At 38.6% G+C, this 12,500-nt stretch overlaps 1 protein-coding gene and 1 pseudogene across 1 annotated transcript in view; both read right to left on the reverse strand.

Annotated features, from left to right (window-relative positions):
- LOC137970447 (uncharacterized) overlaps positions 1 to 8,781 on the reverse strand; it is a 10,171-nt pseudogene extending 1,390 nt beyond the window's left edge.
- The window catches only part of LOC137971979 (fibroblast growth factor receptor 4-like), a 48,738-nt gene that overhangs the window by 31,636 nt on the left and 4,602 nt on the right, over positions 1 to 12,500 (reverse strand). Inside the window, exon 4 of the mRNA XM_068818746.1 lies at positions 12,065 to 12,400. Coding sequence (XP_068674847.1) covers positions 12,065 to 12,400 — 336 coding nt within the window. The remainder of the gene's footprint in view (positions 1 to 12,064; positions 12,401 to 12,500) is intronic.

Here is a 12,500-nt window from a genome sequence, read left to right on the forward strand (position 1 = left end):
CCACACCATAAATATTGTTGATGAATCTCCACTTTTCTACCGAATGATATATCCAGTTTGCAGTATTTCGAAAGAAAAAAAAAATCGTTTTCCGGAGCATTTATCAACTTTGCAATACTTATCAAATTTTATCCAATTTTTGACTAAACAGTCACGCAAAATGACAATAGAAATTTCCAACGTCTTTTCTCATAGAAGATCAAAGAAAATGACGACGGAGAGTTCCAACGTTATTTTTAACAGAAGGTCAAGCAAAATGACTGCGGAATTTCCAAAGTCATTTTTACAGTAGATCAAGCAAACTGACGGCGGAATTTTCCAACGTCAGTTTTGGCATAAGTAAAACAAGACTACCTGAAGTGAAGATCTTCAACTTTATTGTCTAAGGACGACCTTAACCCCCACGGACTAAAAACGAGATATTTCACACACTCAAATTCTAAGCTTGAAGACAATTCACTAGATAGACATGTAAAAGAAACCATATGAACCTCGTTTATGGGCTGCTCGTGGAACGTTTTCACCAAGATGACTAACATTTTTTTCCCTGGAAAGACGTTAAATAATGACTAACTCTTGTTTTAATTGAAATGTAATTTTTATGTAGAGTATTATGACAAATAGAAAGCTACAGTTAGTCCCTCCAGTCGTAAAAACCAACAGAGAAATATGTCAATACTGCGGAAAAAAAGTTTTTTTTTATGACAAAAATAATTCTGCTCTCTGTTGTTAGCCACAAACTTGGCTCTTAATCGTCTGAGAACTATAGCACCAGTAAAACCGAGCTAATAAATATGAACATTGCTGGGTAGTCCAATTGAAATCTGCAAATAGTTGTATTTGCTGCTAAGTTAACGGCACACGCTAATAATGCTATATTCGTGCTTTGCATCGACCAGTATCAAATCACCAATTCAATCTGTAAAAGAATATGAAATGAAAGAAAATTTATTAGAGCTACTTTTGGCTGACAATAAGTTGTTTTTGTTGTTGTTTTTTTGTTGTTGTTTTTTTTGTTTTTTTAATGAAACACTCTCTCTCTTACCTTCAACCGTTCGCCTTTCTTGTCACTTTTTGAAGGGGAAATGTTCAGAACATATCCACGCTCTTTGCCATCCTGCTTGAGAGGACGGTCACGGAGTTGTGAATAACAATTTTCTTATCCTCAATCGGTTCGACAAAATACCACTGGTTTCACAAGACCCCAAACGACCGTTGGTCATTATTATATTAGCTGGAATCCTTGAGTCGCCAAAAGAGTCAAAGTGCTATATAGGCTGGATGGATTTGCAGATGAACTTGTTGGTGACAGTTCATTTTTCCTCAAACAATACTAACAAGCTAGCGTGCTATTCGCCCCTTTCGTGAGATTTCTGTTAAAATCTTATCTGAATGAATTTCTGTCAGTTAATTCAAATGTCAAGCAGAAACCAGAAACGAACCGGAAATTAATGATTTAAGTGACCGAAAAATTTAAAACTTGCGCCTCCAGTCCTGCTATTTAATAAACCCTCAGAAAAGGCAAAAAGCAAGTTGCTTTAGTTTATTACTCAGTTGTTAGGCCGTAAAAGGCTTCTTTCACATTAAGGCTGCTTTCGTGGATAAGAAATTAATTCTCCGCACTTAAAAACGCAGGTCACTTTATACAAGGACCGCAAGCGCTCAACAAAATATTCAAAGAGATCGCCCTTTTATCTTGCAAAATAGGAAAACCCTTAAGATCTTTAAGTACAGAGCAACTAAAACTCTAGAAGGGAATAGAAAAACAGTTGCGAGCCGTTGGAGTCGTGATTGGCTTTCAACATCAACCGCACTGTCGCATTCAAAAACTGCATGACACACATAGAAACTTGCCGCCCAGTTTCACATCACGACATTGATCAAAAACATAAACGAAATGGGACAACAGGACGTTGAAGTAGTTTCAAATGCACAATACGGAAAAAGACTGCGTTTATCGTCCTGTAACAGCCTTGCTACTAATGATCTTCTCGATCCTTATTTCGATGATGAAATTAGCGAGGAGAAATGAGCAGATTCGGCCATGTCTGCAAGTAGCCCAGCGACGAATGACCTCCGGTTGAAGCCTCACTGAGCCAACGTAAACGGTAAGTGATCCCAGTCCAAATGCCAGTGAACTTTTTGAGACACCATTTGAAGACCACGAGAGAGACTACCCTTATAAATGAACCCTGGAACCAATTCATGGCGTTAATTCTTTGCCGAGTGAACGTAATGGTATCGGTTGAATGTGTTCCCCTTGGAGATTGGAATCAGAGACGGAAGATTAAAAAAGACAACCACACTTTTGAATTTTCGGAACATGTTTCGATGTTTCAAACATCATCTTCAGCCATAGAGAGTGTAACATTAAAATTTTTTACAAGATAATTCGTATATATATATAACTATCAATACAATGATTCTTTGTAGATTAAATGTTCGTTACAAGTACGTAAAATTCAAACGAACCAACAATATTATAGAGAACACAACTGACATAACGGTAAAAGTTTAAAAGTGTAATGGTAAACTGACATGATCAACTTGTTTGTTGAGTTCGGGTTTCAACCGCTCAATATGGAAGCTCTCCTTGATTTTGAGTTGATAGAAAGAAGTAGCATTATCAATAATTTTGAAGCAAGCTACGTTGGTGAAACCAACAGGCATTTCTACACACGTGTAAATGAGCACCTTTTCCGGGACAAAAATTCTCATATTTTCAAGCATCTTAGTTCTTCTAAAAATTGTCACGATAATTGTGATGTTTCTTGCTTCAAAATTATTGATAATGCTACTTCTTTCTATCAACTCAAAATCAAGGAGAGCTTCCATATTGAGCGGTTGAAACCCGAACTCAACAAACAAGTTAACGTTGATCATGTCAGTTTAGCATTACACTTTTAAACTTTTACCGTTATGTCAGTTGCGTTCTCTATAATATTGTTGGTTCGTTTGAATTTTACGTACTTGTAACGAACATTTAATCTACAAAGAATCATTGTATTGATAGTTATATATATATACGAATTATCTTGTAAAAAATTTTAATGTTACACTCTCTATGGCTGAAGATGATGTTTGAAACATCGAAACATGTTCCGAAAATTCAAAAGTGTGGTTGTCTTTTTTAAAATATTAGTAACACTTGTGCTATCCAGACCATTTGGAGAATAAAAGATATTTTCAAGAAATAGAGTTAGAATTTGGATTAGCTGATCTTGTGAAGTGCGCAATTAGGCATTCAACATTTCCGAAAAAATGACTTTTTAAATTTCCAAGGCCATTTCAGGTATGCCCATGCGCGAAATTTTGATGCTGAAAATTTCCATCGTCATTTTTGATTAACTGCAAATTTGATCTTAAAGATTTCCATGGTCGTTTGTGCTTGATCTTGGCAATTTCCATGGTCGTTTTGAATTAACCTTAAATTTTCATGTTGCAAATTTCCATGGTCGTTTTGAATTAACCTTAAATTTTAATGTTGGAGATTTCCATGGTCGTGCCTCTCGCAAATTTGACTTTGGAAATTTCCGTGGTCAGTTTGTATCACCCTATAGTTTAGACGTTGGAAATTTCCGTGGTCATATTGTATCAACCCCACAGCTTTGACGTTGGAAATTCCCTTCGTCATTTTGCATTTCATTGGACTGATTTTAAACTTAGAGGTTATGATGATGTCGTCAAACAGATTTGAATGTTCAGTAACTCGTGCAACACTCATTTGCCTTTCTTGACAAAAAAATCAATCCACCTTCTTCAATTTGAAATATTTGGAACTGTTCTTCTCATTCTTGACATAAATTTATGTTTCTGGCAATAAATGAAAGAAACCTCTGAATTTCTTGCCAAGTCCTTTTAGCAAAAAACGATTATTTTTAAGCAAAATGTTCCATCTTTGTGTGCACCTCCACAGGGCCGGCAATTCCGGTATGCGTTCTTGGTATTCTTACAACACTTAACTGAGTGGAAGGTTGCCAAAAAAAAAAAACCGTAAATTGAGCCTTTAAACCTTTAATAACCTACTTTGTGCCAAAATTCCCAGTTTTCTTGGCACATTTTAATTGGAACTATCAACATCTTGCCAAAAATTAACGTTTTAGAATATCCCCGTTGGTTTTAGAACGTGTTGAGGTTCTTTAGGGCGTGGAAAAGTGCGTTGCCATCCTGGATGTAAAGGCTCTCGGTTGGATAAGGCACTTCCTCAGGGGCGTCTTCCATCAAATAATGAAGCATTGCAGACTTGTTCGTCTTATTGAAGGAACCGTTAGCTGTGCCAAGGCTGTGGGGGACAGGGGTGAGCGAGTACCGCATCAGCTCGTCAAGGTCAATGGGATCATCAAGATGCTTAGACTTGATGAGTAACATGAAAGCGAGGTCACTTTGCGCACGGTACTGGATAACCTGCAAAAAACCAAGCGAGCAACGTTTTACACCTTTTGTAAGTTTAAAGATCATAAAACAGTGATATATTGTAGTTATAGTAGGAATTTGGGGTCACATACCTTTCCCTGCGAGGCAGTGAGCTTGACTGTCTTGTTAGAATCCTCCATGGTTTTCAGCTTCTCCCAAGTGATTGGCTCAAAGAACACCGTCTCAGAGCAGCCATTCATGAACCGTTCTCGTATAAAGAGTTCCTTGGCCTCTTTACCAGCTGTTTTAGCACGGAGCACATCCAACTCCACCTCTGAAGAAACAGGATCACCAGATGCCAGGCTGTAGAGGTGGTCCTGGTCGACCAAGGAGAAAGGATTGGTGAAGTTGCGTACAGCAGAGATGGACCAGGTACGCTGAACTGCATCCTCTGACTTCTTTATCTCGGCTCTCTCTAGCTCGCGGTGCTTTCCGGCTTTCGGGAAGTCCGGTTCATCGATTAGGCCACACATCTCAAGCATCTTTGCAAAGTACTGAGCCCGAGTTGAGGTTATACGGCTTGATGCGATCACCGCAGGTAAGCACCGAGCATCGAAAAGAGCCCTGCGAATCCACCTTTAACATAACCACAGTTACGTAACCATCGGTTAGAACGACTAAAACATACGGTACAAACTAAATTTTATTATTTCGCCTGAAAATTATTTCAATAATAAGGCCCCTTTGTAGTAAGGCCCGTACAATTACCTGTCCTAGGTTTTAGACGGATCACTTTTTTTTAACTTTGTCGGACAATGGAGGTTTAGAATACTGTTCTTTTAGTAAGGTTATCATGGTAGCTTTAGTCTAAGCACCAAATTATTAAATATAGTATTTCAGTACCTGCGGACTTGGAGAACTTCATGAATGTCTCCTCCATTGTCTCGTCGACTGCGCTGAGAGCACCGGGTATTAAAGACCGTGCTACTGCGATACCACCCTTCATAAGCAGTTTCTTAGCTCCAGGATGAGATTTGTCAATATTTGTCAAGAAAACCTCCAGCCACACCAAATACATGTTTTGGGCCATAAGATAGAAAGTGTGTAACTATTCTACTAAAAATGCACAAATGCAAATTAAGAAGCTTCAAGTTGACAAGTAAATTACCTTGAGTAGTTTGGCTCGTCATATGCGAAAAAGAGGTCAGCCATATCCCCGTTACACTTGTGGAAAAGGGGAAAGTTGTTGGTCTTCACCGAATACTGCAACATAAGTATGAGACGTGTATGTTCTATCACGCTCAGCCAGAACCTGGCTGTCTTTCCAAAGTGACCGTTGCGCACCCGGTCTTCATGGGATGCGTGTCTCTCCAGGATGGTGACCGTAGAGGGGTCCTGCAATGCGAGGTCGAGGTTTTCGCGATTACAGATCTGTACTAGATTAAGCAGTGCCATAGGGTTGAAGACCTCGACATTCCCCTCCTCAGCGAATCTCTCAAATAATAACCTCTGTATAGCTTCACTAACTGTTTTCAGGAAGAACAGGGCTTTCGCGTACGCCTTTCCCTTCAACACATCACTCAAGCAACCAGTGGTGACGAGCTCAGCCTCAATTAAGATCTCAGAGTAGCCTGAGGCCTGAGCCTCTGCATGTATTACCTGTCACCATGCCTTTATAATTCATTCCTGTGTGGAACGGCCCTGGAATCATCACATGCTTCTTGTACAGATCAGGGGATCAGGGCCTTCATACATCCACCAAGATCGAAAGTGTTCAGTAAGTACGCCTGACCGACCTCCCTGGTGGCGTCCGCTGACCGCCTTAGCAGCTCCTTGATCACGGAGACTTCTGTAAAGGGCTGGTTAATGGGAATGAAATAGTCAATGGTTGACTTTTGGGTGGGCTTGACGCCAGTAGCTGAGATGAAGCCACCAAACCGTGGCACAAGTTGCTTCTCTCCACGGCTCCCCAATATCCGTGCAAGTGACCAGACGTGATATTCTTGGATGCACTTTAAGTAAACTTCGCTGTTTACGGTGGGTGGAGAGAACACAGCTCCCTTAGGAAATTTGGGCCCGACTCGACTGTAGATGTGGATTGGGACCAGGGTCTCGGGCGTATGAACTTTTAGGGAGCGTGTCACCCTCCGTTTTTAGACAGGGAGTGTCCGGTCTTTGTTGCTGACATCAAATCCGGGCTTTATCTCCTGTATCCTGATCCCACCGGTACTATTTGCCACATTTGAGCCATGAATGTTTGTTGTTATCTTGTTTATATTGCCCCACTCGAAATGAAACACCTCGTTTCCCTCGCCGGTAATGATCTGGGGAGTGAGGGAAGTGGGAACCTCATCTAGGACCTTGGCTAGTGCTGTTTCAAGTTCCAAGCCAAAGTCATAGGTGTCACAGTGACCCAGCCTACCGAGTATGTGTTTTTTCTTTGTTGTTGTTTTTTTTTTTTTTTTGTCGTTGTTGCTTTTTTTTAATATATCCACATTTATTAGTTTACATGTTAATTTTAAACTATACATCTGAGCTATATATCGAAACCACACTACCTATCTATAATAAACACAGAACATCGGAACTACACTACACATCTAAGCTATACGCACTATACACATTTCAACATATTACAACAATACTGCAGTATTAGTTTAAGTTGGGAGTTGGAGGTGATAGCTCATGCTCCATTATGGGTAAAAATTGATGCTATTTTTTATTATGAAAGTGGAGTTTGTTATTTTTCCTCGCAATGAAACGCTCGATCTGGTGCTTTATTTTGCATTTTGATATTAACAGGGCAATAGTGGGAAACGTTTGGCTTAATTTCGAGTGAAAAATAAGGTATTTGCTCTCAAGTATAATGTAATTAACTAGAATATTGTCATCGACATTATCCGCAGAAAAAAGCCCAAATAAAATATCTTTGATATGGAAGTTTTTAGAGATTAACTTTTGCGATTTGAGGAGAAATGTTTAGCTCATTCCAAAAGGTGCTAACCTTACTACAGTAAAAAAAAAATGTGTTCCAATGTCTCTAGTTCTTTATTACAGAAATAACTTAAAGGGGAATCGGCTAAACCAAATTTGAAGAGCATAATGTTTGTATAACAAATTCTGTGAAGAAATTTATATTGGAATTCTCTTAACTTTGTATTCAACGTTATTTTAAAAGGCAAAGAGAATATTCTTTCCCAGTCTAGTTCAAATGTCTTTGTGTTTAATATTTCGTTGTATTTTTTCATAGAGGTAGGGTGAAAAGAGATTTTAGAAGAAAACGTTTCATACAATAGTTTCGATTGAATCTTTTCAACATCAAGCTTTTCCCCTCGAAGGTGTAGTGAAAAACTATCCAAATCTACATAACAATCGTGTAAAAGAGCTGTGTTTTCATTTTTCTTTAACAATCTACGCCATTCCTCCGGGGTGGTACAAAAGAGACTAAAAAAGAAATAATGATCAATAGGTGAGAGGTGTGCATGTTGTAGGTAAAAAATCTGTTTCAAATTGCCATGTGAGTCGAGGAGGTTCCGAACAGTTATAATACCAACATCAATTAACTTTTGGTTGAAAACTGAGCGGGATTCAATGCAGATGAACCTATTGTTCCATAAAAATTGTTCATAAATCTCCGAGGCCGAGGAAGGGCTTACACAGTTTAAGGAGGCCCATGTCATAATGCACTCTTGTAAAATTTAGGAAGGGTTATTGATAACTTGGAATAGTTGAAATTGCAGTGAAACAAAAATTTACCACTAACCTTCCTTAAATGAAAATCCAAGAAATACTTCCAACTGGCTGCCTTTGGAGTTAGATACTTCTTTATACACATGATTTTTTGAGCGGAGATCATCGAGTTCAAGTCAAGCATTTTAAGTCCACCTTTTTCTATTTGGTTTGTTAGAACCGCGCGTTTAACTTTATCTTTACCTTTCCAGACAAAAGATAATAACAACGTGTTTATTTTCTTAATAAACTCTTTGATACTTGGAATTAACGTCAGCCTATACAACACCTTAGGTAAAGCAAACGATTTAATACTTTGCACTTCTCCAATCAGCGTTAATCCTGCTCCTACTGAGTATGGTGGTAAGTTGTTTACTGCGATATAGGTGTCGTACAGTGGTACAAAGAAGGATGTGCTTTGACAACTTCCACTCTCCCTTCGTTACAGCACGGCAGATGTCCTGTGAAAGCGGAAAAAAAACACAATTAGAATGACATTAAACTACCATGAGCTGTTGCCAATAGCTGAGAACGTAATGGGCGAGGAATGTGTTATACCTGGTCTATAGAGAGGACGATCCGTGCAGTCTTCTCACGCCTCTCCACATCTGCATCACCAGAGATGACATAGTTCAGGAACTTCACAAGGTCAGAAGGAATAAGTTCGTCTGATGACTTGACTTCCAGATCGTCGTCAGGTTAAATGATTTGCGACAGGACGGGTGGAACTGCGCCTCTCTCACAAACAGGTCTTCGCCTTGCACCTTGCGATGAAGACGGCTATTACCTAGTTCAAGGGCTCGAGGCTCAATCTGTTTCCAAGTAGGCTTCTTTAGAGCCCCGTCCTTGTCCACTGGGAACTTGATGCATCACTCTATTTTTCCACACGATTTCAGTTCAAGCTTTTCACAGAAAATGCATTCTGAGGGTAACAGCCCCATGGCAGACCAGGATGATAATTTACGAGGGGAACGTGCTGTTGAGGCTCCATGATCAGGTGTTATGTTACACTTCAAACGATCCTGGTTTTAAGTAAACTTTTGATAACAGCCTCGGTGGTTACATAAGTCGCTTGTGACGAATATTATGATATAATTGAGAGAGCTTCTCAGTGGCAGATCCCTTAACATTACTGAGTGACGTAAAATCGCCATGCTGAATACCACTCACATGTAAAATACAACGAGCAGCAGGATGCTTCCGAAGAAGTTCTTGTCTATCAGCGTGATTACGTTTGCGTTTCATCTCTTTTGAATTCTATCACAACGTTTTCTTGAACGATATTCAAGCGGTTTACAGCCTTATGAGTGCAGTTCTTTACCAATCATAAACAAGAATTTACGTACGTCGCCATGTTGGATTTAATGAGAACTACTGCGCGTGTGCCGTGTCTTTAGTCACCTTGCCCCATTCCATTCGCTCTAAATTTACTGGAGACTCCTGGCAGCTTTTGTAAACTTTTTTGACAAAAAGTTTTGAAATGCTAGAGGTTTCTTTTCTGGAAAGGATTACCCAAAATAAAAATAAAAAAAATGGCGATTTTTTTTTTGTTTTAATTACTATCGAAATGGCGTTGAATTTTAACTGTACATTATCCACATTTTACATATTTTTTGAGTTTTAATTTATCCATAAGTTAAAAATAACATTTTTGATTGGCTGTTTGTGGAAAAATTAAATGTTTGGTGTCCAGCTCAAAGGTGATTGATTGCCCATTATGGACTTCCTCAGAAATCCAAGATGGCCGCCAAGATGGCCGCCATGAAGGCCGCAGAAACGAGGCCTTGGGACAATATTTCGAGATGGGAACATAGAAACATGCTTACTAGACATCTTGAGGATTACAAAACAAGCAAGTTAGAAAAATATATCATATGGGTGCATGGGAGGCCCATGTCCCTACTTGACTACATATTTTTCAATTTCTTTCCCTTTACTTTCATAAAAATAGAGCAGAATTATATTATCTTCCTCATCTATTTGAAAAGTGCGGACCTACGAGGAAACACCCAGAGATTTAATTTCACAAAAACCACACTCCAGAAGATGAGCAAGACGGCAATGCATTCGATTTCGAGCCAAAATTGTAGCAAAATATGAAACTGAAAAAATAATCAGTAACAAAGACTTAAGAAAAAAATGGATACTGTCTCCTTATCTTTCTTAGCGCTCTGTTCCTGTCATTATGCCACTTTTTTTAAATTGTATGTTTATTTATTTATTTATTTATTTATTGCTCAGTAGTTGCTGTTGTTTGTCCGTAAGCAGTGTAAGTACTGCTCTGTTAGTGTAAGTATCGTATTGTTATCCTTATTTACCATTGACGAAAGTAAATTTGTGTAAATGATGTAAGTAATTGTTTAAGTAGTGCTCTTTTTGTTGAAATATATTTGTTCAAAAAATAAATAAATAATAAATAAATTAATTAATTAATTAAAGACGGCAATGCAGAGAAGACAAGAGAGTCTAACCATTTGCAGATATAATTACAAAGGCAGCACTTCCTCCTCAGTTATTTAAAGACCCTGAGTGTTGGTCCAGCCGGAGTTGAACTCACGACCTCCCGCGTAACAGCCCGGTGCTCAACCAACTAACCCCTCAATGGTTTTTTTCATTCTTGGAATAAGCAATTTATTACTTAACTTCAAGCGAGAAATGAAACAAATTTTGATGTGGGCAGATTTTCGCGCGAACGTTCTTAAGCAATGGTTCCCAGTTAATACATCTTTTTTTAGGAAAAAACCAAGCAGGTTGTTCATCGGCCTTGGTTGGTCCGCATAAGGAAAAACTGTGCCCTCGGTCTCGAAACAGTGAATATATATACATATTTATTAAATTTTCAGCCTCGGATAATGCATTTCTCGTGCTCTGATTGGTTCACTCAATCTCGGTTATCAGCTGATATACTTTAGTTTGACCTTATTTGGTGAATTATTGCGCTAAGCGTTGCCAAGCTAAAAGTTTTTTTTTTTTTTTTCGCCGGAAAGCGAAATTTCTAAATGGATAAAGAAAAAAACGTTTTTGAGGCAAGTTTGGATCAATTTCGATATTTAAAAGTACGCGAAAGGTAAGAAATGTCTTATGAGCCTCCATGTGTCTGACCATAAGGTTTTACTCAACATCCCATTGGTTTTCATCAAGTTTTTTTTATTTCGCTCGGATTCTTCGAACTTTCTAAACTTCTGGCCTCAGTTGTTCAAAGGATGGATCGCGTTATCCACCGGATAAATCACTATCCAGCGGATAAACACTAGCAAAACCAATTGAGTTATCCACTGGATAGTGATTTATCCTGTGGATAGTGCTATCCATCGTTTGAACAACTGGGGCCCGGAGTTTAAGGAATTTAATGAAACAATTACTCCATTCGCGCTTGCTGGATATGAGACTGATTATAGCCAACTCATATCCAAAGCGCATATGGAATAATTGTTAAATATCTCAGATTGTACGAGCGCTGTGTTTGGCTAAATTAGCGAGCCGTATTCTACCGTACGGCCCGATACTTTCATAAATTTTCATAAAACATTCTCTGACAAGATTTTCATGTCATTCATGTTTAACTTACATAAACTTGTAAAACTGTTTGTTTCTTGCAATCAACATTCCAAATAGCCAAGGAAATTCATTCGTTTTTTGGCAGTTGAATCTTCTGCTTGAATTCAACTTTTTTTTTTCTCGCGCACTTGATTATCTCAGTAATATAAATACCTTATATTACTAACGTTGTTTTCTCGCTCCGAACTGAAAGTTATGGATCCTCGTTTTTCCCATTGATTTGTGGCGGGCGACGGAAAAAAAAAATCGGTCCGTAACTTATAATTACAATACGGACCTCCAAGGTGATAAGAGGTAGGAAATGTGGGGAGATTTTTTTGGTAGATTTATATATAATAATTCATCCGTTTGCACCCGTCTTGTGGTTCTTATGTCACTACGTTGATACAGTTTACGGAAATAAGACTAAAATAGTATAACCTACCCCTAAACTCCAGCTCTATTGTTCTTCGTGTACACTTCATTTGAGTGTGAGACCAACAAGAGTAATTTGCAGAATCTTTTCCTGTGGCATTTTGGATGAAGAACTTGCACACTTTGCTGGCCTCACTACCGACACCATTGTCAGAACCTCCGCAATCGTGTAAAATTTTCTTGGCGTCATTGAAATAGTATTGTATCCAATATGGCATGTCGTTGAATTCAGGCACCTTCTTTGATGAATTACTTATACAAGCTATAGTTACGTTGTAGCCTGTCGGTAGGATGTTGTCACCAGGAAATTCGAGGGTTCGGAGTTCCACTGTGGGGAGAGATGGGTCTGTGAAAAATGTGATTTTAACATTTCAAATTAGTTTTTTGTCCTCTAAGGAGGGTAGTACTCTCGAAAAAATACATTATTGTCTTTTATGTCATCTCCT

Source organism: Montipora foliosa, chromosome 9 (genome assembly GCF_036669935.1).
Source record: "Montipora foliosa isolate CH-2021 chromosome 9, ASM3666993v2, whole genome shotgun sequence".
NCBI lineage: Eukaryota > Metazoa > Cnidaria > Anthozoa > Scleractinia > Acroporidae > Montipora > Montipora foliosa.